Here is a 26,530-nt window from a genome sequence, read left to right as displayed (position 1 = left end):
GGGCTTCAACCCTGCACTGTTGTTCTGCAGATGTGTCTTGTTCATTACCACATCTTTTTCAAAATGAGATCTTTAGTGAAAAAAGCAGGACAACTGCTCTTTGTAATCAGGTTAGGGAAAGATCTAGCTTAATAACTATCAATTAATTACGGAATTTAGGTTGAATCTATGAAAGTATACAGTATGAAAGAAAAAAAAGTCAAGTCTGCTATTGCTATTTTCTTATTTGCAGTCTTAGATCTCCTTCTATTTGATATATTTTCCCATTCTCCATCATAGTTTTACAAGACATTTTTAGTATGATGAAAAATGGGGATTTAGCTCAGTATTACAGTGCTTTGCAGGGACAAGTACTGGGTTTAATACCTAGCAGTGGTGGGGAAACAAGTTATAAAGCAAAAAAAAAATAAAGAGTGACATGAGAACAGAGTGTTCCTTCCCATTAGCCAAGGCCTGCGTTTCTTCTCATTTGAGAACAGCCAAGAGAAGAATACTGAGAGGTTAAAGTTCAAAGGAAGACTGAACATGAGCAAACCACACATGCATGCTGGTTCACTATCGCCCTGAAGAGGGCGCTCCTAACTCAGAGCAAGACACTCCTGTCCTCCCCTCTCATAGAAGTCCTGGCTCAGACTGTGTCCCCAAGGCATGACTCAATTTAATGCTGGGCCTGCTGTTCTTCATCCTAGAGTAGTGGTTAGATCACCACAGAGTGGGCTTGTGCACAGCAGAAATCTTTCCTCTGGGGCAACCAGCCCGGACTGGAAAATGGCAGTTCTGTTTGCTGGCTTGGTCAACTCAAGAAGGACAAAGGGTCCATACCTGGTAATCTGAAAAGAAAAGGAGAAGAAGCTATGGTAAGGGAGAGACTGTAAGAAAACATGGTGGAGACTATGTTCTACTACAGCTCCCCAAACAGTCTTGGGGAACCCTGTCTTCTCTCTACTCCCAATCTGTGCAAATCCTGAAGCCAAGAATTGCCTACTCCAGCTTTTTACTATTTTTTAACTAAGATTTGCATTAGCATACATTACTTGCAGCACACTGTGACTGCACCCCTCTCAGGGAGCCTCACCTCGTACTCCCCCGCTGACGTCTGCATAGCTGTTGTACTGAGCAAAGTCCGTGGAAACAGGCTGCAAGGGCAAAACACCTCATTAGATCACCACAGTGACAGTGATGGGAAAGAGAGACTTATAAAATCCTCAGAACTCTTTCAGGGCTAGTCTCCTGAGCTTCACTCTTGTTCTTTCCCAATTAATATTTGCCCTACCATGGCTTGGACCTCCCCTCCTTGGTAAGCAAGTGCCTTGGTAAGCAAGTATCTCTTGCTGATAAATTAAAAAAGACTTCTCACATCATAGTTACATACTATGCTTGAGGAGAAGGCAGCTGCAACAAGTTTTCTTTCTTTTTTTCTGACTTTTTTTTAAAGGAGTTAATGGCTCAGGTAATTACCTGGGGCTGTATGGTTAAAAAATACTTGCCACCTCACTGTCTAGCCTAATTTCCTCTTAAGCTTGCTCAGGCCATTTATTTATTGAAAGTCAATTTCTTCTCCAACAGAAACACTTACTTTGCTTGTATCTCAAAGTGATTTACCAAGTGATGAGAGCTTTCACAAGAGGTTTCATTATATCCCCAAATTGAGATCAGATGATTCAGACAATACATCAACTTTAATCAGGACCCAGATGGGATAAGTGTAGAAGGGATAAGTTTAGAAGTGACCAATTAAGAGAAGTCTTACCCTGTGAAGCCCATTTTTTCCATAGCCAGGGAGAGATGAGGTTTTAGATGATGGGGCATGTGGAGCTGAATAAGAAAAAGGTAAAAAGTATTTAGTTGGGTGCCAGTGGCTCACGCCTGTAATCCTCCCCAGTCAGGAGGCTGGGATCTGAAGATCACAATTTGAAGCCAACCCAGGCAAGAAAGTCTGTCAGATTTATCTCCAATTATCTACCCAAAACAGAAGTGGAGCTGTAGCTCAAGGAGTAATCAAAGAAGAAATAGGAGCTAAAGGAAACAAAGTATCCTGCCTAGTTCACTCAAAGGGCAATTTGAGTGAATTTGAAGCCAGGGTTTGATGAATGCACAAAGGCCAGGCCCCAACTGATGTGGCAGCTATGACAGAGGCACAGCCAACCCTGTAAAGTCATGACGATCTGCTGTCCAGCCACTGCGGGAATTCTGGAAGGCTTAGATTCTTCACCCTATCTGGGAGGGACAGGGAGGCCTGGCAGGCTGCTGATTGTAGAGGGAGCTGATTTGGGTTTGAATCCTGCCATTTCTATAGTTTAGTATTACTGCGTTTGGGTGTGGTATTTAATCATTCAAGTGTCCATGTCCTGATCTATACAGATGCTGTGTTGCCTATTTATGGGGTCTTGAAACTTAGAATCAGTGGAGCTCTAGAGATTAGTAAACCATTAGGCAAATTCCCAGACAACCATCCAGGCCAGCTGCCCCCAGGCAGGTGTCTGGCTCTCAGCTGGTGAAGGTAGAAGTCTGCTCACCGGAGTGGATGGGGGAATCATAGCGACTGGCAGACAAGGATGACCTTTCCCGGCTCTCCTTCTCCATCTCTTCCTTCAGGATCAGCTGCCCCAGGCCTGAGTTAAGCTATTCAGGGGGAAAATAAAAATGAAAGGAAAATGTGCAACTGAAAACTACACACTTCATTTCAGCCTTGGGCCAGGGAGTTCCTCAAGAGGTAAGACAAGCTCTGAGGTCTACATCCGTTTGCTTTCCCAGGGTGTCTGTTCCCTATCACAAGGATGTTTTCCTTCCTTCCTTCTTCATAAAAGTGCCACCAAGAGACTGCATGCAGAAGGCAGGTGTGAGTGTGTGAGGAACTGAGGAACTTTTGATGTGGCTCGAGAAGATTGTACATAGCATCCTAGAAAGAAAGAAAGAAAGAAAGAAAGAAAGAAAGAAAGAAAGAAAGAAAGGAAGGAAGGAAGGAAGGAAGGAAGGAAGGAAGGAAGGAAGGAAGGAAGGAAAGGAAGGAAGGAAGGAAGGAAGGAAGGAAGGAAGGAAGGAAGGAAGGAAAGGAAGGAAGGAAGGAAGGAAGGAAGGAAGAAAAAGAAAGAAAAAGCTGGGCACCAATGACTCATACCTGTATTCCTAGCTACTCAGGAGGCTAAGATCTGAGGATCATGATTCAAAGCCATGGTTCAACGTGTCAGGAATTCTTAGCTTCACTTAATTGCCAGAAAACCAGAAGTGGTGCTATGGCTCAAAGTGGTAGAATGCTAGTTTTGAGTGAAAAAGCTCAGGGACAGTACCTAGGCCCTGAGTTTGAGCCCCACAACTGACAGAGGAGGAGGACGAGGAGGAGGAGAAGGAGGAGGAGAAGGAGAAGGAGGAGGAGGAGGAGGAGGAGGAGAGGAAGAAGCAGCAGCAGCAGCTCACACCAGAGAGGGGGAGAGGGAGGGGGGAGAGAGAGATTGCAACCAAGTACTAGTGGTTTTTGCCTATAAGCCTAGCTACAGAGAAGGCTGAAGTCTGCTGATCGCAGTTCAAGGTCAAGCAGTGTAGGAAATTCTTTGAGACTCTTATCTCTAATTGACCAGCCAAAAGGCAAAAAGTAGAGGCGTGGCTCAAATCGTAGACATTTAGCTTTGAGCAAAAAAGTTAAGAGACACCCAGACCCTGAGTTCAATCCCTAGTAACCCTAAAGGAATATATATGTGTAATGTACATATTTTAGAAATTCTAGAAAAAGAAGAACTCATCATTCATTACGCAATTGCATTTTGGCTTACAATACTTTTTCTGTATGTATTTTATGCAAAGGTAGGGTTGTACTTTCCCCTCTTCTAATGAATGGTAGGTACATTTCTCCTGACTTTGGGAATCCTTTTGCCAGCCCCTGATTGGTTAGAGAATGTGGAAGTGACTGTCCCAGAACCTTGCAGGCCCTGACTGCGGTCGGATGGGCAAGCTGGGGGCCTACTGGGACAGTTTCACGGGACATTCCCCTTTTACTCCAAGTCCAAGTATACACACACAAGGTTCTCTGTTCCTAGGGAAGACTGGTGAGGAGGAATGCTCTAGCCCATCCCTGGTCTATCTGGTCCTTTTGTGTCTTTCCAACCTACAAACCTGCAAATCTACCCTACACAGTTCTGTGCTCCTTGGGGCAAAGTCCCAACCAACCATGCCAATCCCTCTGACCTCTAGCTTCAAGGACATCTCCCTAAGACACTGTCTCTTGCTATTCTAGTAATCAGATGCCAACTATGTTTTGCCAACTGGACTGCAAACTTCTTGAGGGCTGGACCCACCCCTTGCACACACACACACACACACACACACACACACACACACACATTATAGAAATGGATTGAAGATTTCTGCAAAGTAGTTTATGGACAAACCTTCATCAACTGCTCTTCTTGAAGTTGCCGGCGTCTCAGAAGTTCTTCTTCATCTTCCTCTCTAGATCTGCGTCTCGTGTCAGTTCCTAATTTCCACAGCAAAGACAATCTCTCACATCGTGGCAAGGGAATCTGGACAGACTAGTCCATCTGGGTTCAGTTCCTTAGGCTGGCAAGATCAGCTGCAGTCTTTAACATGTTTAAGTAAATAACATAATGGAGGAATAGGCCTACTATCAACCTGGCACCTCTGGCTGACTTCTCAAGGAGCATGGGCCCTTATGATAAGCCAGTGCAAAGTATAAACTTGGGTTTCCAACCCTGTGTCTACTAAATCAGAACTGGGGTTTTTATGGTAATTGGGTCTTGAGTCTTATATACTAACCATAGTTAGTAGTAAATGGGGGGTCCAACTATTATAGGATGTCCCTGAGACCAGGTTTTCAAAAGGAGATGAATTTAAATTTATCTTTATCTCTACAAATTAGAAGATCTGTCACTCTCCTATGACAGACTTTGAATTTTAGAATCTTTCTTTATCCTTCCTTCCTTCCTTCCTTCCTTCTTTCCTTCCTTCCTTCCCCCTCCCTCCCCCATCCCTTCTTCCCTCTCCCTTCCCTCCCTCCCTCCTTCTCTCTGCCTCTCTCTGTGTTTGTCTTTCTCTGTCTCTGTCTCCCTTTCTCTCTCTTGTTGTCTGTTTGGTGCCAAACAAACTGGGGTTAAAACTCAAGATATTAAGCTCACTTGCTTTTCCTTTCACTCAAGGCTGGTAATCTACCCCTTGAGCTATACCTCAATTTTGGGCTTTTTATTGGGTAATTAAAAATAATGTGCCTCATAGACTTTTCTACCTGGGCTGGATTTGAACTATGATCATTAGATCTCAGCCTCTTGAGTACCAGGATTATAAGTGTGAGCCACTAGTGCTCAGCATCACTTTTCTTTTTAAAAATATTTAATTTTCCAAAATATTACCACCCAATTTCTACTCTTAGTATATTCATTAGTAAATGAATGAATTATAAATTCATTAATAACTAGTAAATTCATTAGTTACCCATCACAGGATGGGTATCTAATTTTTCTTTTTCCATACTTCGGAATATGATCCCAAAAGTTATATATTAATACATAAATAAAAACAAGGTTAATATAGCTAAAATGTTGTTTTAGCACAACATAGCACATTGTGTATAGTTCTTAAACTGCTTGGAAAAGGAAAGACTGAAAATGGAAGGGAGTAATCTGAATAATTGGAAGATTAGGGTAATGACTATTTTCCCTAAATTGGCTGTGTGTGTTTGGGGAGGGGCGAGGGAGAGGAAAGTTTGCTAATAAAAATAAACTTTAACCAACAGTCTTGATTTTCATGAATTTGATTAATGAATTTGACATTTTCCTCATTTTGAAACTCAAAGCAACTTAAAATTAGTTAGATAGCTTCAACAACCCAAATGCTTAGCTGGTTTCATATCCTTACTAAGCAAAACCATCAAAAGAAGGAATTCAAAAGCCTTATGACACAGACTGGTAAATTCTCAAAAGTCTTTAAAATTATACATGCCAATGTGAGTTTTCTCTTTTTAGATTATAGCAATAAGAATTAATAGAGCCAAATTTATAAGAATTAAATAACTCACATCAACATAATTATAAAATACTTGTGAATAACATGCTAAATTTTCCTTCAACTCTTTCTAAAATTTTAATTGCTTTAAAATCTACTTTTATTGCTTCGTAAATTATGCTGAGGATAATTTGATTTAAAAAGTAAAATAGCCCTATGAAGAAGATTAGGGAAATCTGGAAAATTGAAGGCCTCCTAAGTTGTCAACCATGATGTAATAAAATCATCATATTTTCATAAGTAAGGTTGATTTCACTCAATTTTCAGTGTTAGCTTCTGGCTTGTTAATATCCCTCTTCAGATTGAGTGATTTCACTACTGACAAAACGGTAGAGACACAGACACAACAGAGAAGCATAAAGCAAGGAATGGGACAGCTCCAACATGACAGATTAGCTCAGGATTTATGAGATGACAGATGTAATATCACATAACTTCACACAATTAATAGTTCAGAACACCAACTCCTCGGCAGCAGCAATAGAGAAGGTGGTTTTTGTAAGAAAAGTGACAGGAAAACTCTAAGACAAATTTAAGAAGTCATGCTTCAAGGATACCCACTAGACTGATAGTATAGAACAATGCTCTTGCCAGGAGGCTGGGGGCCAATGTGTTCCAAAGAGCTGCTGTTTTTCTAGTGATAACTGAGCATCCATGTGCACCATTCGTTTTGGACAGTCTGAACTTTTGTGTGTTGACTGGAGCCAGGCTCTGGGAGACATGGTTTTGTAAACTGGTTTTGTACTTCTGTATGCAAACTATGATCACATTCATTCTTTTCTCTATTCTATCCACTTGGTTATGCTTTTCTTAAGAATCTTTGATAGGCACATTTTCTGGCATGTTTCTATGCATATTATTTTGAATTCTCCTTGCAATTTCTCCACAAGAATCAGATGTGTGGGTTGCATACCTACGGCGGCCAGAGAGGGGGGACCAGGCCAGTGGTCCGTTTCAATCTTTGGTACCTCGTTGGGGTCTGGAGCTTGGGCTGCTGGGAACTTGGAAAACTTGATGATATCTTCTGAAGACTTGCTCTGGGCTGCCAAAGCAGCTGCATCTAGGTGGGAACCAGGATTGCTTAGCTATCAGCCTGTAAGGTAGTGGTAGTTCCACCCCACAGACACAATTTTCTCATTCTCTAGAAGTTTCAATTCCAGAAGGTTCTGTACATCATTAGGAATAATGGCCTGAGAACCCCTTACTTGATGGTCAGAAACAAAACTTCATTCTGTATCTGTTCTGCATCAGAAAACCCTCATTCTCCTTAATGCCAGCTCTATGCTTCTATTTAAATCCAAATGAATAAAATGAAATGAAACAAAACCAAGTCACTAAACTTCAATTTTAGTTCCTGTTTCCTAAGCTGTACTTTCAGTGCTGGGCACTCCTATGGAATTGGGGACCACTGTATTAGACAGCAAAGTATGGAACAATTCAACCATCACAGAAAGTTCCAGGCTGAATTACTCTCCAAGTGTGAATCCTTTTAGAATTAAAAAGCCTGAACAATTAGAAATCTGAGTGATTTGAAATTTCAGTTATTTGAAATTAAAGAATCAAGCTAAAAGATAGTAGATATTCATCTTTAGAAAGATGGCTGGTTTTGAGCAGAAGCTACAAATCAATTGATCCAAGGGATCTTAATCTTTTTTATATTTTATATGTCTTTGTGCCTTAAGAGAAAATGAGAAGATCTCATTCCAGCCTGTAGGAATTCAGGACTGTGGGGTTTGTTTGGTCTCTCCATTTACTTGCTTTGTCTGTCCTACCAATAAACCAGACAACTTTAAAATGGCAACTCACACCTGCAATCCTAGCTACTCAGGAAACTGAGATCTGAGGATTCAGGTTCAAAGGTAGCCCAGGAACAAATATCTGTGAGACTTTCATTTCCAATTAACCATCCAAAAAAGCTGAAGGTGGAGCTGTGGCTCAAGTGGGAGAGTGCTGGCCTAGAGCAAAAGAACTTAGGGACAGTACTTTGGCCCCAAGACTGGCACACACACAGAAAAGAAAGCCACACTAGTAGCAATGCTAGTTTAAAGTTTACAGATATTACAGGCTATGCTTTGCTTGGAGAAGGGCCACTGGCCTACTATAATCACAGGTGGAGCAAAACAAGTCAAACTAAATGGCCAGTTCCTGATTCTAGACAATTGTGCAAATCGGCCTGCCTGTAACATTATTAAACAGTTTCAAATATATTTATTAAGCGTTAAGTGTATTTTTCTCCTGGGCTGAAATATTTTAAAATCTGGAAATAATCTTTTGAATCTTCAGCAGCTCCAATTTCCGCATTTTTGCAATATCATTCTGAGTTTCAATTGGCTTACGCCACTGGACCAAGGTCAGTCAGGAATCATGGTAAAATCTTGGTCAGGCAAGGAGCAGTGTTTCTTAGAATTTCTAAGCTCCTGAGAAACAATGCTTAGTTGAAGAAATGTGATGCCAAAACATGTTGGCATAAAAAAAGACTGAAGTTCTGGCCTACAATTTCATTCTATCATTTCCCACAAGCATGGGGGCATGACATCTCTTTCTTTGGCATAGAAGGGAAATCCTGGAGAGTATGCTTTGGAAAGGGCTCTACCAATTACTTACCATAGAATGAACGTAGAGACTTCAGTCACTAACTATCATGGAAAGACAATGAACTCTTTTTAAATGAAGTCTAACATCATCTAACCTCCTTAAGTTGTCATTGTTCAACCATTTCTTTAGAGAGAGATAGGGCCTAGAAATTTTAATATGAAGCAATTATAATATGAAGACTATCCTCTTAACTAATAAATCAAGATTTCCCATTTTATTCTTAAAGAGCATGACTTCAAAAAGTACTTACGCAGTAGAATTGGTGAAGTCAGTAGTTAAACATTCACATGTTAATGAGTGTGTAGGAAGACATTAAACCATAAAAAAAACAAAAGCAAAAACAAAAAAAATAATGTTAACAAACTTAAAAGGCACGCAGGTGATGTAAAATCTTAAAAATAACGAGGAAAAATAAATCACAACTCTAGAACCATTACAATGCCTATTTTCTCTCTGGAATTTTGGCCTTCAAGTTTTTTCCATGTGTATTTTTAACTTGAATTGCTTTTCATGTCAAGTATCAACAGCATTCTGAAGGTAGCCTTCGAGTTTCCAGGTATAATTTGTATAAAATTTTCTAAAATTACAGGAAGGACAGATTTGGCCTATTCACTAATACTTATGACAACTTATGATCCATCATAACTTAATAATGGTGGAGGAGAGTGTGGTGTACAGAAAGTAATATTGATTTCTTGGGCTAAAAGCATCTATATTTAAAGGATACTGATGGCTTGTGCCTGTAATCCTAGCTACTCATGAGGCCAAGATCTGAGGATCACAGTTTTAAGCCAGTCCAGGCAGGAAAGTCTGTAAGACTTTTATCTACAATGAACTGACAAAAAGCTGAAAGTGAAGCTGTGGCTCCAGTGGGAGAGAGCTAGCCTGGAGCAGAAAAACTCAGGGGCTTAGTTCAAGCCATTAGCTCAAAAAGAAAAGAAACAAATTCTGTATTCCCCAAAAAAGGAAAACATAAATCCACTGTAATGATTCTTAGGTTGCAGTAATGTCAGAAAACAGCTGATCTAACTCATCAGTCTTCATGATAAGCAAAGTGAACCTCAAAGGTGAAACCAGGCCATGACCTGCTTTAACTTGTGTCTTGTCCACTGCATCGTATAGACATTTGTATTTCTCATAATCATTTTTCTAGGTAACTTGTTTTCACTACATTTAATTAGTCAAACTAATCAAAGGCTCATCAAAAGTACTGTAAAGTCTGGTTAGTTTATTTGATGGCAATAAATAAATCAAGTTGTTAGGATGCCTGAGGGGTGTTGTGTGACTAGTCCTTTGCATTCTTTTACACATGGTACATGGTAGTTTGATGGATGCATAAACAGGTTAGAAGGTTCCGAGTTGAGCTAAGTATTCTCCATCCAGGAAAGTCAATTTTACCATATATGTCTCTTATGAGACCCTAAAGACATAATCTGCTATTCCTTTCCCCAAGTTTGATTTCCAAACTGAGACAGAAGTCAGAGATAGAAGTGGGCAAAGAGGAAAGAGTCCAGCTGATTCTGCTATTGAAAAGCAGGAAGAAAATGAGTTTTACCATGCTGTTTGTAGATGGGTGGTTTTCGGTAGATGTTGATCCCTTGATCTGTGGAAAGGAAAAAGCAAAAGTGTGTCATTATAGGAACCAGCTCAGCAATGGGAAAACAGAACAAACCAAAGGGTCAATCACACAGAAGACTCTTGAACAAAAATACCCCAGAAGGATAACTTCTGTATTACAAAGATTGGATACATGGGAAGAAAAGATCACAGAAATGAGTGAATTACTACAGACAAGAGGCATGAAAACCTTTGTAATACATCTTAGCATAGAGAGAGAGATGTCACTTCTTCATGAGCCATTTATTTTATACTTCCCTGAAAGTAAGATTAAAACAGGAAGAAATGCAAGCTCTGGAGGCACACTAATGGTGAGGAAGACATAATCAGTTTGGGGGAAACAATCCCCAAATTGTAAGGGTCTAGAAATTGAGCTCCCCAGAGATTCCAGTGGCTCAATTGACTGTATGAATGAGTGGGACAGTGGAAAATCAGCAGAATGTAACAGACACACTTGCATGCGCAAGGCTAGCTTGGCATGCCAATGGGATGTTCAGCAAAGTCTTAGTCTGTGTAAGCTAACATTAAAAAAAAAAAAAGAAAAAAGAGATGCTAGTCATATACTTCTGCAGAGTCCCAGCTGATTATGCTACCGTTTTTATAACTGCAAATACTTAGGAAGGTATCCCCATAATCTCAGGCGCTGTATCCTGGTAGACATTTTTTAGGTGGAAAAATTTCAAATATACAAGAAGGACTTTGAAGATTCACAGTGCTACAGCTCATCGATACCAAAGTTGCTGACTTTTTTTTTCCTGTTATACTGGCAAATTTAAAAAGCAAAAGAAAAGAATAAATACAGATTCCAAATACATTTTCTTACATTAACATATTGGATAATTTATTAAGCTGATTTCAATGAGCTCACTGAATTGCCTTTACAAACTGAGCCTACTCCAGGGATGAAGACATGGATAAGACCTGTTTTCTCCTAGTTTCTGAGGGTGAATTACTATTGTTTGTGCTGTGACAGCAAAGCATGTGGCAAGTAAAGCAAAGCTTGCAGCATCAAGTCTAAATTGCAAGATATCTTTGAGGGCTGTGGACAGGATCTGTCAGTTACATACCACAGACAAATTGATCAACGGACATAATATCCATCTCTCTAAAGCCTACAGAAAACATCTCCACACTGGAGGCAAACAGGCTATCTGTCTATCTGATATCTATCTATCTGTCTATCTATGCGCAGGTGGCTCTCTGGTTCAATCTTTGGGAAGCTTTAGGATGAGAAAATATCTAGATTGCCACTGTGATAATTAACTAATGACACGCAATCAGAATGATATCTTAGAAAGTGTTAACCTAAACAACAACAAGCCCCAAATCAAACAATGCAGTCCCTCTTTTACCTTCTACTAGCACTCCCTTCAAAAATAATTTGAGGCTAGGATTGCAGACATGAGCCACCAGCTACTCAGGAAGCTGAGATTTGAGGATTGTGGTTCACAGCTAGCCTAGGCAAAACTGGGCTGAGACTCCTACCTCCAATTCTTCAGCAAAAAGCCAGAAGTGGAGGTGTGGCTCAGGTGGTTGAGCACCAGCCTTTAGAGAAAAGCCCTTGGTCCTGAGTTCAGGGCCCAGTACCAGCAAAAAAAAAAAAGGAAACATATAAATACTTTAAAATGTTGAGGGCTGAGTATAAAGCTCAGTGTTAGAGTTGTTTCCCAGTAATGTAAAATAATAATAATAATAATAATGATAATGACAATGATAGTAGTAGTAATGTTTAGGAGAAAACTTAACCTGCAATGTAATTGTGGTACTTCCTAGAAGGAATCTTTGAAAGGCCCTGTGGGGGCAGATCCTGCAATTTAGGGTTTGTCCATTTTGTGCATCCCAGTTAACAAGCATGAGAAATGGGAGACAAGACAAGAATACAGCTACATTCTACACTGTGACAGGACATCAAGACAGACATGTCAGCTCCTACCTGGAACATGGAAATGTTTAGGGGCCTGAGCGTAAGTTGGAGTTAGAGGGCGACTGTCAGGCCGGTAAGGGAGAGGGGAGTTCCGGCCGCTGGACGGCTCATTGCCTCCAATGAGAAGAATGGAGAAAAGAAAAGTGAGGGGAGAACAATAACGAAAACCAAGCAAGTGTAATCAAAATTCAACTCAACAAACTAGAAGGGGGTGGGGGGACATCAGAAAGGAGAAACAAAGGAAACAAACTCAATTGGTCAAGTTGCCTGGCAATGGTGCTTTCAGATTGAGTTTTCCAAAGGAGACATTTGAGTTCGTGTGGCCCCAGGGTCAAAGCAGTTAGCATTTCCATCTGTCATTCCAATAGCATGCAGTGGGAAGCAGTGAGCTGGGCGAGCGGGCACACTGTTAGCAAGAATGTTGGGAAGAATGGAACAGGCTACTGATTGAAGATCACTTGTCAGATGGTTAAATCTCAAGCATGTACAGGGGAGGGGTATGCAAGCCCCACCCAGGTATGGTTGTTTCCAAGCATGATGGCACAGGCTAGTCATTAGAATGTATTTCTGGGAAATGAGGGCTAAGTCTGAGAGCCCAAGTGTTCTCCCAGACCTCCTCCTCAGCAATACAAAGTACCTTCATTACAGCATATGTTTCTGTTTTCGTCTCTCAGAAATACACAAATGCAATCAGGCCCCCTTCCTGCCAGGTAGTTAAGGGGTCCCTCAGACCGCTGTCTACCTTCATTCCAACGTGAGACCCCACTCAGGTCAATGATACTAGCACTAATACATTTATTCAACACCCAATCTGGTTAGGCTCTAGGCTACTGGGATGACAAGTAGGAAAATGAAATAAAAGTCTCTGCCCTACAGGGCCTCAGAGTTCAGCTATCCCAGTAGTGTGTGTGTGTGTGTCTGTGTCTGTGTGTTTGTGTGTCTGTGTGTCTGTGTGTGTGTCTGTGTGTGAAAATGTGTTTGCCAGACATTAGCTCCTAAAACTTATGAAGCATCACCCTAATCTACACTATTAAAAAGCCAATTAGTAAAACTAACTTGTCATTTAATTTCAGTCTCCTAAAAGGCAATAGTTGAAAGCAAGGTACATAAAAACAGATTGAAGTAAGCAAAAGGATGATTATGGTTTGCATTTAGAAAAAAGACCGTGTTAACTCCCCAGGACTCGGGCCCACTGTCTGGCATGAGTAATGTGTCTGTGAATGAATGACTGAAAGAGGCCAACCATTCAGTTCCACAGCTGCTGGTCTGCTCCAGCTAATGCTGCCGCAGGATTATGCCATACCCGGTCTTCATTCAAGAAAGCCCGATGCTGGTACACCATGAAATTATTACAGCACCTGCCTCATCACTTCCCCGTTCTACTGGATCTCCACATATCTGATTTAATTGTTGACTTAAAAAACTATAATCCTATAACTATCAGGAAAATTATTACAATGAATAACTCACAATCAAGAGGATGAGTTTTCAGGGGTTTCTTAAGAGTAGGTAACGGTCTCAACTTTCTTATTTGTCTTTTGAAGACTCTTTCTGTACATCTTGAGCATGGGCCACCATCACTTCTGAACCATGACACTCCCTGCCTTCTGTCCATTTGCTCTGACACTACCATCCACATACAGCACCAAGTATTTCAGGGCAGTGTTCTCACAGGTTTGGGTTGTAATCCCCAATTATATGAAAATCTGTCACACCTATTAGTCTGTGTTATAAACACATGCAACAATATTGGCACATTTGTCTTTCTTTCAGTAACATCTTCTGCAGCATATGGTTGTGCTTTCTTGGATAAAGGGAAAGAATCTAGAAGGCTCTTGGAGAAGCCCTTGAATTTCCAGGGGATAAATTCTTGTTTAATACTGTCATCTGTTGATATTATTGTTTGGCGTTTTTTTTTTTTCTTTTGATGTGGGTCTGGGGGCTTGAACTTAGGGCCTGAATGCTGTGCCTGAGCTATTCTGCTTTGGGTCACAGCTCTACTTCTGATGTTTTTGGTATTAATTAGAGATAAGCATCTCACAGACCTTCCTGCCAGGATTGGCTTTGAATCATGATCCTCAGATCTCAACCTCCTAAGTAGCTAGGATTATAGGTATATGCTACCAACACATGCTTGGATATCATTCTTTGATTGTGTATCTTCAGCAAGAAGAGGTCAATAGACCTGAAAAAGACACTAGGTAGTCACATTTTTTTAGGTAGACTTAACTCTATGGTCATTTAAAATTTCCTACAAAACTTTAGAAACACCAGGTAAAGAAGGATTGGCCGCACACTCATCTTAGCGAGTCCATGAGATCTGAGTTTCATGTAGCACAGAGGTTTAGTGGGCAAGCACGTCCTCAGGTTACATTGCCAAGTACCAAAATCTTTAGTCCTGAAACACCAAAGACATGAAAATTTGGGGACTTTTTTTTTTTAAAAGATGAAGTAGAATTATTTGTATGGGGTGTCTTTTGCTTTTCTAATTTAAACACTTCATCCTTAAATTATGTAACTTTTATTTCTGTTCTTATTAGAAATACCCAGTTAAGGCTCTGAGAGGTTTGGGGTTTAGCACATTACTTGGGCAAAAGAATCTCTGAGCCATCAAATGAAATATCCCATTTGGAACATATTATCAACACTGCCACCATCATCTTGCAGTCTGGGATAAGGTATTATCTGAAAATAGTATACTCCCTGGTGCTGGTGGCTCATGCCTGTAATCCTAGCTAATCAAGATGCTGAGATCTGAGGATCATGGTTCAAAGCTAGACCAGTCAGAAAAGTCCCTGTGAGACTCTTATCTCCAATTAACCATTCAAAAACTAGAAGTGGAGCTGTGGCTAAGGTAGTAGAGTGTTAGCCTTGAGCAAAAGAGCTTAGAGAGGTGCTCTACCCAGGAGTTCAAACCTCAGGACCTCAGGATCTGGGGGGAAAATTAATTAATTAATTAATATTCTAGTGTGTGTATCTAGACAGTTCACACTTTGAACTGTTTTACTTTTTAGCAAAGTACTTTTAAGGATATTTTATATAATGATCTTTGATATTTTGGTGAAAAGATACTTCCATGCTGATATTTCTTGTCCATAGCCTTTATTATCTTGTTAGCCTAACAAGCCAATTATTTTATCCTTGAGAAATCATTTGACATTATATAAATCTATTATAACATATATAGTATATATAAATGTCAGTGGACTGGGCTTACCAATATATAGTTAACTTGCATATGTGTTGCTTCAAATGATATATAGCATACTACATCTCTATAAGACTGTGAGTCAAATGTTACAAAATGCGTACCAAAAACTTCAAGTTCAGATGTGATATGTGTTATTACATCATGAAATTTTATGGTTACATTTTTTGGACAAACTTTGTAGCTGACAGGGCCCATGACATTTTTCTTTCTACAAAAAACATTTCTGGGGCTGGGAGTTTGGCCTAGTGGTTAAAGTGCTTGCCTAGCATGCATGAAGACCCGGGTTCGATTCCTCAGTACCACATACATAGAAAAAAGCCGGAAGTGGTGCTGAGGCTCAAGTGGTAGAGCTCTAGTCTTGAGAAAGTCCAAGGACAGTGCTCAGGCCCTGAGCTCAAGCGCAGGACTGGCAAAAAAATTTTTTTTCTGAGAAATATAACATATAATTTATGTTTTTGTTTCATGTATATTGCTTCTGTAGTTTACGTTTTATATACCACATGTTATACTAATGAATAAATGCATTTTTCTCTTCAGTATTAGAAATAACTATAATTTTCCCCTATCAGTCCTGGGGCTTGAACTCGGAGCCTAGGCACTGGTCCTGGCTTTTCTGCTCAAGGATAGTACTCTACTACTTTGAGCCATGGTTCCACTTTGAGCCGTGGTTCATTGGAGATGGGACTCTCAGAGACTTTCCTGCCTGGACTGGTTTTGAACCAACGTCCTCAGATCTCAGCCTCCTGGGTATGTATGATTGCTGACTATAAGCCATTAGCATCTGGTTTAATTATGATCTTAATTTGGTCTAGGGCTACTATATTAAATTCTCTTCAAAATACACAACTGAAATTTGTTTTTCAATTATTTCTTTATGGTCTTATTTTTTATAATTTTTTTTCCCACTTTTGAAGTAGCAGTACAAAGGGGTTTCAAGTCAACAAGTCAGATTATAACACATCTTGATCAGTGGTCTTTACGGTTTTAAAAAAATTCTCAAAAGTACTTTCTTGACATTTTGATTTTTTTGGCATTTTGATTTTTCATGTATAATCCTCCAAATACTAATTAGTAATAATAGTTTAAAACAATCCATCAAGAATTTCAGAATATGCCCTAACTACCAAAACCCTTACAGCAAAGGGTACCTATCTTCAATGAGCACATCAGCAGTAATATTTTTAAAGCATGGGAATTGCTGACACTACACATTTATAAGACAACCACATACTGCAAGAACATAGCATACTGACATTTTGGGATTCAGGAATCAAGTGAGCTACAAGAAAAAAAAGTATGCATAGGCTGATCATGAGTGCTCAGGAATCTAGAATCACATTTTGGCTCCTGAACAGATGTATTTATGATAGGAGTCCTTGGAACAGTGGGGCTAGGTTTAAAATTGACAGTGACTTCTCCGAGACTGCCCCCTCCTCCTCCCTGCTGCTGTTGTGTTGGTGGATTAATCCAATACACACCAAGCCTATGGGTTAAGTCAGGATCACTCTGAGAACTTTGCTCCCTTACCACAGGGAGAGCTGCCGCTCCCTTTCCCCGCACCCCCAATTGAGGACTGCTACAGAAGCACAGGCAACAATGAAGAAAATGATGAGGTACTATAAAGGGAGTGGAGCAAAAATGCAAAGTGGGAATAAAAAAAACAAAACAGAAGGCAAAGTGCTCTTGTCTATGGGGTGGGAATTAGGACAGATCAAAAGCATACTCTCCTGAGAGTCAGCTGAGAGACCACAATGGATGTTACATTGTCCCCATCATTATGCTGTAGAGTTAAACGGCCTGTCCCCATGATGACAACTTTTGGATGCTTGTTACTAAATCCTGGTGTGTTTTGCTGTGTGGCACATCCCATGTTAAAAATTTAGGAAAATTTCCCCAAGTATATATTACATTTTGTTTTTGATGTAGACAAAAACAAAAGAATAATATATATATTTTTTCCCAAGTGGTGAATTATATATCTTTACAGACTTAAATATACTTCCTATTTCTTCACCTAGAGCCCTTAGAAATGACGCATCTCTGCGACTGTGAGATGCCAGGCCAGTTCTAAGGCCATGGTTGGTTAGAGTCATGACACACGCAGGCATGCGGATGGGCCGGAAGCTCGGTGGCTCGAACTCTTGGAGATATACCTTATTAGCCTTGCCAGGGAGCTAATAAATCTCCACTACGCAGGTGCTGCCTGCCAAGGCCTGCCTCCTTACCTTTCACATGGGGGAGGAAGTGGTGTCGGAAGGGGGGGTTGGGGCGGGAGTCGCTGTGGGTGGAGCTGAAGCTGCTGGTGCGCAGGTGCGACCACCTGTGCACACCAGGAGACAAAAGCTCTGGACAGCCAGGAATCAGTGGGGGCAGGAGAGGGAAACAGAAGAGAAGAAAGAAATTAACACAGGAGCAGGGAAAGTGGTAATGTTCCAAAGGTCAGGAAAGAAAGAGTGTTAATCAGGAATCTGAAAAAAGGAGGAAAGAAAACAGGGTTATAGATGCAAAGAGCTGGCAGTGTGGGCTCTGGTGGGCACAGAGTCACTGTCTAGGAATCAATGGCTTGGGAGATGAAGCATTTGTTCCCCGAGATACTCTCTGGTGGAAGCTGTTGAGCCGGGACATGGTACTTCATGCAGACTTAACAATAGCTGTTTGTTTTTGCTTCTGCTTTTGTTTTTTGAAGTTCTTAGCAAAACAGACCCCTCTGAAACGCATGTAAAAAGTGACAATTGCAAGAAACTTGAAATACTTCGATGTTATGCTCACATTTGACTTTTTTGTAAGCTGCAAACTTGTCCCTGGAGGACGTTTCTACCTACAAGAGAAAACCTATCCCTACTTAAACCCTCAGAGGCAGAGTTACAACTGGGCTGTAGAAGTCAACGCTGGGGATGGGACACTCAGACCTGAAGGAGAAAGGACCTAAACTGAACTCAGCCTGGCACCCATGACTCATACCTGTCATCCTAGCTACTCAGGACGCTGAGATCTGAGGATCAGGACTCAAAGCCAGCCCAGGGAAGAAAAGACTATGAGATTCTTATCTCCAATTAACCAGCAAAATGCCTGAAGTGGAGCTACAGCTCAAGTGATAGAGGAAGTTTAAGTCCCAGTACTGGCATAAAAATAAAAACAAAAACTGAACCCAGAACTAGAAGATTTAAAGACTCCTCTGTATCCAGAACATATGGGGTAGAGCCTTCGGGGTGGTCTGCCCAGATTGCACATGTGCTAGAAGTTTCTCTTTAGAAGGATAGGGTAGGCTCAAGAAAAAATGACAAAACGTCATGCAGGTATGTACTGTGGCTTGAAAGGAAAAGGTTCTGAAGTCTGTTAGCACCTGAACATGACTGGAGGCCGTTCAGCAAGGACAGGAGCTTTTCTAGGAATAAGTAGGATAGACTGATTGCTCCTAAACTATTCAGAAGGCTCTGGATGGACCATTTCCCTGCGGGCAGAATGTCTGAGAATGCCAGGGCTGGATCTCTGTGGTCTCAAAATTAGAAGTGGTGGCATAAACCATTGCTTGTCACCCAAGAAAGATAGACAAGAGCTCCTTGTCAGGGCATAAATAAAATGAACCTAGTTGTACATTAAAAGAGTGTGCTGGATGCTCGTGTCTCTCATTCATAATCCGTAATCCTAGCTACTCAGGAGGCTGTGACCTAAGGATCATGGTTCAAAGCCAGTCCAAGCAGGAAAGACCATGAGACTCTTAGTTCCAATTAACTACCAAAAAGCTGAAAATGGAGCTATGGCTCAGTGTGGTAGAGCACTAGGTCTTGAGGACAAAAGTTCATGGATAGAGCCGAGGCCCTGAGTTTAAGCCCCGGGACTGCCAAATAAACAGATAAATAAATAAATATAAAAAAGAAAGAAAAATAAAAAGGAGGACTTTCCTCAAAACTGTCATTTAACATAACTCAATAAACACTAGGTAGCATAAGCCTAGAGAAATGGATCCATTATTGAAGGATCTAATTGCTTCAGTCTTGAACGTTTGCTAAATTCATGGCTTCAAAAAGAAGATTACAGTGTTATCACTGCAAAAACCTTGTGTTTTAGTTCCTATATATTGTTTAAAAGTTCATCCTTGAATAGGTTTGTTCTCCTCAGGTCCAGAAGTCAGAAGCTTAAAATGGGCATTACTACCAAGTTCATGTAGAGGCTGAAATCTTCCCTTCCCTGCGACTGTTGCTCAAGGCACCCTAGATCGGGGGTGAGATTGCTATTTTCTTCTGCCCCACATACAAGATTTCCACCAACAGCCATAGGGACCAAGTTCTGTGCAAGTCAAGGTCAACTGACCTACTTCGTCTTGTGACATTTTTGATCACAGTCCATCCCTGAGGATTTGGTTCTGAGTCTTACTCAAAATCTCTCTAGTTTGATCCTAGAAAGTACTTAACTGAGCAGGCTTAGTAACTGGAGGAGTTATGAACTTGTCAACAAATACTAATAGATTTTAGAGGATATTAGGGTCTAAAAAGCATATCCAAATGTTCTCTATTAGAGGTCTTCCTTTAAAGTCTCAAAGAGATGAGATTTTTATCCATTCTTAAAAATTTTTCTCCTTTTCTTTCAATAGTTCAATGTCAAAAAGTAATTGCACAAATCAAAGCATCATCGCCATCCAGGAACTGGTAGTTCAAGAAAGCATATAACACCAAATATGGTTGGATACTAGTTTTCATTTTGTTCTGGAAAATAGGCCCAAATAATTAGTGTCACTTTTCTATATACTTTAAATATGTGAGGGGGGGAAAACTGCAGAGAGACAGAGCTTATCATATAGAGTGGATCAAGGCAGAGTGGTCCTTACCAGGTCTGTGGAAATGCTGGGGGGAACGTGACGTGGTGGGAGTGTAGCTGTGGCGGCTATACACAGGGGAGTTGATGGAGCCTTGGCTGGTGGAGCGGTGCATCACCCGATCCCGTATGTCCTGGTAGCCCTGGAACAAAGTTTGAAAAGATGCAAGCATAAAATGCATCAAAACTATTAGCATTTCCAGGTGAGCTCTGAATTGCCACATCCACTGGCTGATGTTTTCAGGACCATGTTCCATAACTGTGCACGAACATGGCTTATGTGTTTAGTCCATAACCCAAAGTCATTGCAATTATTAAAATGTAACCTATAAAACTATAACCTCCCTGTAGTGATAGAACTCTAGGGAAAGAATACTTCTGATGACATTTATGGTATGCTTACTGCTTTTCAGTTTTACAAAAGTGGGTCCACCTGTTTTAGATTTGCATAATAGTAATGCCAAGTGAGTCTCTCTGCACTACCCCCCATTCCCAGCAATAAAGAACAAGGTGGAAGCAAGCCCAAGATGTGCCAATGGATAACAGCACTGGGAGAGGGAGGGTTCACTTCAGAATTAGTGTCCTGATGCATGTCTCATTTGACACCAAGCCACATGGTCTGTACTGAACTGGTGATGTGCTCAGACAAGCTGGTGGTTGCTTTAAGGCCACTAACTACTTCTCATTGTGGGTAAAGAAAGAATGTTTCAAAGAAAGAATTCTTTCAAAGATTTTTATGACACTACCCCATCCCTAAAGGCAAAAAAAAAGTTTCATTATATGCTCTATCACTTGGAGAATAATTCAGAAATGATGACATATCACTTCAATGAAATACAATGACACTTCTAATATGTCATGTATGTCTAAACGTAGAAAAGGATATATTAGATAGTAAGTACAGAAAAAGGCATTTGTACTTAAATAGGATATAAACTAGTGAAAACTGTGAAAAGTGTAAACTTATAGGAATTCATTGCCTTATGAAGTTGCCACTGGCATAATACAAAAAAGAGTTTGCAAGAACAAATGACTAGTGATTAAAAAACTGAAACAAGGAAGGATGCTTGGCTGGACCTTAGTTGACTAACACAACATATTAAACAATAACAACAAAACAAAAAAATTCCTCAGAGGATGTGTTTTGACCTTGTCTTCCATTCCCCACCCCTCTATCAACAACAGAAGATAATTATTGATAACTGCATAAGAAACTGATCATGTAAAACATTCAGCCAAAAACCTCCCAACACTGTAGATTTCTCACATCTCCAATGACCGATTCCTAGTTACACACACACACACACACACACACACACACACACACACACACACACGTACTAAGAAAGGTGGGCCCATTGATTACAGAAGAGCCTCTCACAGAGCTGGCTCTGCTTCTCTATTAACTGACCACCACCAGCCATTTCTGATACTCCAGTATCACTAATATACTATATATCCCACTTTCTCAGTATGGCTCAGATACCTATGTGTAAGCAAGGGTAGAGAGCCTGGGCCTGTACCTATGCTCCCGCCATTCAGAGGTGCAGGCTCAGGTCTGCCTGAGGCCACTACTACTCCCTCATCACCCCTTTTAAAGAAGTTTCCTGCTGTTTGAGGGTCCTATTGTAATATCCTACCAGCCTCACTGGCAAATTCCACTTCTATAAAATTGCCTAACTTGCTTGACCACCTGAGTGTGGATTTTACCTTTAAAAACTCAGCCCTGCTGTAGCTTGGGGCTGCTCTCCACTATCCAGATGGTGGGGAAACATGCTGTGCAGCTAATAAAAGATTCCTAGCCTGATTGACCCGATGCTGGTATCTCCTTTGGAATTGTGGGATTTTTTGCTGTCTTATAGGAAAGCAATCTCTACATCTGCCATAGTCTCTATCTACTTGGTTCTTTTGTAGGTCACATCCATTTTCAGAATTTCCAAGCTTGGCCAGATCCAAGTCATTCCCCAATTCCACTCATTCAGATGGTCTACACGGTTCTTACCTCTGCTGATGGAGTAGGGGACAAAGTCCTCGGAGACTAGGAGAGAAGAAATTTCAGGTCAGAACATTATTAACTGCTGGCAGTTTTAATTAGAGTTGCTCCTCAGAAGGGACTAGAAATATTACCCCAAACCTCACATATGTTGCTGTATCTATTTCATGTGCACTGAGGCCATGGTAAACTAAAAAGTTCCTGGGTGATATAGGTGTATATTTTTACATAAGCAACATGAGTCTCATAAATGTATTGTTAGTTTAATAAGCATCTAATGTCCGAGATTAATCAAGTTAGACAAACTGAAATTCATTTTTCCAGTATTTTCTGGCTATGCTCACTTGCTACTGCAAGTTACAGCACTGGCTGAAAAATAGGGTTTTGTAAACATGGTTTTAAGCTGAATTATAACCAGAGCAATCATTGGAAAAGTTTAGTGAGGATGAGGAGAACAATGGAAAGCGTGAGACTAATGAAGCGACACTGTACTCATAAGTTCACGTGTTGCATTGAAACCCCTTTGTACAACTACTAAAGATAGGTTTTTAAAACTATATAAAAGATTTTGGTGGAACTGTGATAATTAGACGGGGGTTACACCACCCTGGCTGCCTCAATCGTACCCCATATACCTCTGGCTTCCATTTTTTCAGAAATACAGGCTTTCTTGAGGTCTCTGATGGGTCTGCTGAAGGGAAAGGCCATTTTGTTCCAGGGCAGGACAGCAATGGTGCTGATTTTGAGAGAAGCCAACATTTTGCTGAACACTTATAATGTGTCAAGTACTACTGTAATCTAAAGAGCTCTCTTAACCTTTAAGAGTAAATCTTGAGTTTACACATAAGGACAGTAAAGTAGGTAAATTTTCCTAAGTCAATTGGCTAGTAAATGCTGGAATCTGGTTTGATTTGCTTACCAGGAGATGGGATCTTACTGTATAGCTTTGAACTTTCTGCCTTAACTTCCAGAATGCTGGGACTACAAGCAAGAACCACTGCACTCAAATGAATATGGTTCTAAATGCTAAAAATTTTACTTCAAAACATAAACTTTTGAGGGTTTAAGGTTTTACTGCCTCTAATGGACTCGTTGGGTGTGCATAAATGTATACACACATATACACATAAACCTATAACTGTATAAAAAATATCGCTGGCCGTGTGATATGAACTCAGGTGACTTCTCAACTACTTGCACTAAGACCATCTCCAGGTACTTTGATCCAGAACTTCCCCCTTGCCCTGGATCCTCTATGAAACTCCTTATCCAATGACAGTCCAAAGACAAACTCATTGCCTAAGCCTGCAGTTGCAATCTAGCAATCCAACCACGAGAGGGCACTGCTTGAAAATGAATATCACTTCCTGCCTTGTGGACCATTTCAATACAGAGTTATGCTCTGGAACAGAACTCAGATTAGAAAATAAACAAATATTACATAAGCAGAATATGGGCATTTAAAAATTAAATATTATATGTGTTCTGAGAACAAGCATGCCGTTTTCATGTTTTACCAAGTTTGGAAGCACTGTGTGATGTTACAAGTGGTTTATATCCTGGCTTAACATTGGCTGAAAAACAAATTCGAATCCAGTACTTTGGTAACAACCCTGTATTGACTAAACTCAGTCTGTATATAATTCAAACTTAAAAATGTGAAATTGAGGGACTGGAAGTGCAATGTGAGTGAATGACTGAGTGAAATAAAAGGGGAAAAGTTGAGTGTATTAAAAGAAGCCTCTCCTCTGAGACGGGTCAGAGGAGAGGGTGGAGGAGTACAAGGACAGCAAGATTCTGAGCACTAACCAGCTAAACAAGGACTGGTAACAACAGCAGCAGATGCCAGGCTAAACATCTACTAATCAGGCCCTCTGCAATTATGCTTTGTGCAAATTAGTTTCTTTAATTCTGACCAAAGTCCTACAAGGCAGAGTCTGTCATTGTCCTGCCTACTTTCCAGACGAGGAAATGAGGATCAGAATGTTTGAAGTCAAGCAGACAACCTGACTTGAGCCCAGGTAACTGGATGCCTGGACCACTGCCTCATTCCTACACCTCAGCTCACAGCACTGGGCTGCACTGTCTCCCTCTTCTCTCTATCTTTTCTTCTTTTGCATGTCGTATTACTGAAGCTCCTACAGAGCTAAATAGGTCTTATACACAGGACTGAAAAGAAAGTGAATTGTTGAGCAATGTCTCACAACCAACTGCTGGTTGAATTTATTACCTCTCCAAGGCTCTGTCTCTCCTGCTTGTCTTCATAGCCCGAAGTGTAGAAAGGCTCATAGGTAATAAGATCTGGACGTTCAATATCGTAAATTGCCTTGACCTTGGGAATGGCTGCTAAATCCTTGTAATCCAGGATTTCATTGTCTACTTTTGCCTGCCAAAGTGAAACAGAGAAAAATTACTCTGCAGTGTCAAAGCTCCAACAAACTACTATCAGTGCATTTTATGTCTCGACCGTGGGATCTTTAAAATGAAATTAGATTACATTGCTGAGCAGTCTGCTCTTTAGACAGTTCCTCTATACCTGCTATTAAATATACATACTTTTTTAAAAAAAACTCAAAGATTTAGGGAAACATCTCTACAATTCATAAAAAAAGATAAATGGCTAGTAAGCCTTAAGGATACCTTCCTACATTTATTACAGAGAAGGAAAAAGACTCAAACAAGCAGTAAAAATTTCCTTCCAGATGGCAAAAAGTCAAAATAGCTTATTCAATGAACTAACTAACTAGGTATCTTTAAGAATATCCAACTGCAACATTATAAAATAGCTAATGAATTTCTGATATGTAAGTCATGTGGCAACCATTTTTTTTAATCCTGCATCTTATTTCAGGATTCTTCTGGTCATCCATCATTTGATCTGATGAACAGACATGAACTGAATTGCCTGGAGAAAACGTGATTGAGAAGACTGATGGATAAAAGTGAAAACTAGATCTGGGAACAGAAATAGCCTCTGGACTAAATTATTCATCAGGCTGGCTGTTTCAATCCCCCAACTTTCCTGGACCTCACAGGAGGCCTGCAGAAGCGGAAACTCACATAGATTGTATGTGCTGGTGATCCGGGGACACTGGAACCTGGTCTAGAATAAATACTCTCAGAGGAGGTCCTGGTTGGCTGCAAAATAAACAGAGACCCATCAGCTATCAGATCATGGCTTCACATTCTAGACTAACCTATGGTTAACTTCAATAAAATTAAGCTACTTTTAAAAAGGAGACATCTCTGACCTTATTGAATAAGGGACAGTACAACCAGGAAGGAAGTTACGTGAAAGTCAGTGAGCTCTGCCTCTGAAAGGTACATTTGGGGGCTTTTCCAGTGACCTCCTTTTCCTTGTCCCTACTGAACTTCTGGCTCGACATTGAGCACACCTCAATATAGACCCATTTCTCTCATCTCAGTATCTCCCATTTCATTTCTCACCTCTCCACAGCCTATCTTGCAGCCTCAGTTTCCCCCTGTGCTCCTCTGGACTACTGCTTCCTGTAAGTTTCCCACTTTTGCCTTCATTTATTTTGTCAGTCATGGGTCTTGAACTCAGGGCCTACGTGATGTCCCTGAGCTTTTCTGCTCAAAGTTAGTGCTCTAATCACTTTGAGCCACAGTTCTGGTCTGGGATGGTTTCAAACACAATCCTCAGATCTCAGCCTCCTGAGTAGCGAGGATGCCAGGCTGAAGACAGTAGCACATGGCTACAGTCAGTTTTCAAAGTCAAACCAACTGGTCACCAAATCTGATGAGGATCTACCCTAACTGCTCTGCCACCTATGTTATCAGGTTGTTCTGTGCTATTTGAAGAAGGTTCTCGCTGTTAGGTTCAGAAACAAGTCTCTCTTTTATTGCATTCATCATTTCCAATTATTTACCTTTGCTTCATTCCAACCATCTAGCCTGGCTATAAAGTTTTATTTTATAGCTTTATTGTCTAAGGCCTATTTGGTTCTTGTTTGTCTATTTCTTTACAATATTCTCTTTTGTTCTCTGTCTATATTGGGGTAACTGGGTATAACACAACACATAGTATAATACATTCAACACAAAGGCTGGTTTGGGAGTCAAATAACTTGGTTCAAATGCTGTGCAACTATGTGCACAATATTCTTCCCCTCCCCCACCACTTTTCACATTTTCTTGAATTTCAATTTCTCCACTGGGAAGATAGTATTAGCAACAACTTCTTTGCAGGGTTAAATGAGATAAATTTTATCAGGTACCGGCTAAATAGTCGATATTCTCTGGACATTTGCCATTAGACTAGATTTCCTGTCCAGTTAGCCTCCAATAACCCAGGGCTGAACTGCCCATGTTTCGATCCTCAAGACAGAATATTCTTTTTCATTGTGAG

The 26,530-nt window shown here is 40.5% G+C and overlaps 1 protein-coding gene across 3 annotated transcripts in view; it reads right to left on the bottom strand.

Annotated features, from left to right (window-relative positions):
- Nucleotides 1-26,530, bottom strand: part of Ablim1 (actin binding LIM protein 1) — a 160,387-nt gene that overhangs the window by 7,271 nt on the left and 126,586 nt on the right. Inside the window, exons 9-21 of one of the 3 annotated variants that reach the window (XM_090345798.1) lie at nt 25,222-25,299; nt 24,392-24,547; nt 22,171-22,206; nt 20,182-20,311; nt 17,582-17,701; nt 12,155-12,259; nt 10,160-10,207; nt 6,923-7,063; nt 4,383-4,468; nt 2,517-2,622; nt 1,751-1,815; nt 1,076-1,136; nt 823-830 (exon numbers count right to left, since the gene is read on the bottom strand). In XM_090345798.1, the coding sequence (XP_090201924.1) occupies nt 823-830; nt 1,076-1,136; nt 1,751-1,815; nt 2,517-2,622; nt 4,383-4,468; nt 6,923-7,063; nt 10,160-10,207; nt 12,155-12,259; nt 17,582-17,701; nt 20,182-20,311; nt 22,171-22,206; nt 24,392-24,547; nt 25,222-25,299 (1,140 nt within the window). The remainder of the gene's footprint in view (nt 1-822; nt 831-1,075; nt 1,137-1,750; nt 1,816-2,516; nt 2,623-4,382; nt 4,469-6,922; nt 7,064-10,159; nt 10,208-12,154; nt 12,260-17,581; nt 17,702-20,181; nt 20,312-22,170; nt 22,207-24,391; nt 24,548-25,221; nt 25,300-26,530) is intronic. The other 2 variants (XM_090345799.1, XM_090345800.1) reach the window with 2 other exon arrangements.

Source organism: Megascapheus bottae, chromosome 15, assembly GCF_031878675.1.
Source record: "Megascapheus bottae isolate mThoBot1 chromosome 15, mThoBot2.hap1, whole genome shotgun sequence".
Taxonomy (NCBI): domain Eukaryota; kingdom Metazoa; phylum Chordata; class Mammalia; order Rodentia; family Geomyidae; genus Megascapheus; species Megascapheus bottae.
Note: the sequence above shows the minus strand (reverse complement) of the source record. Positions and strands in the feature narration are given on the sequence as shown.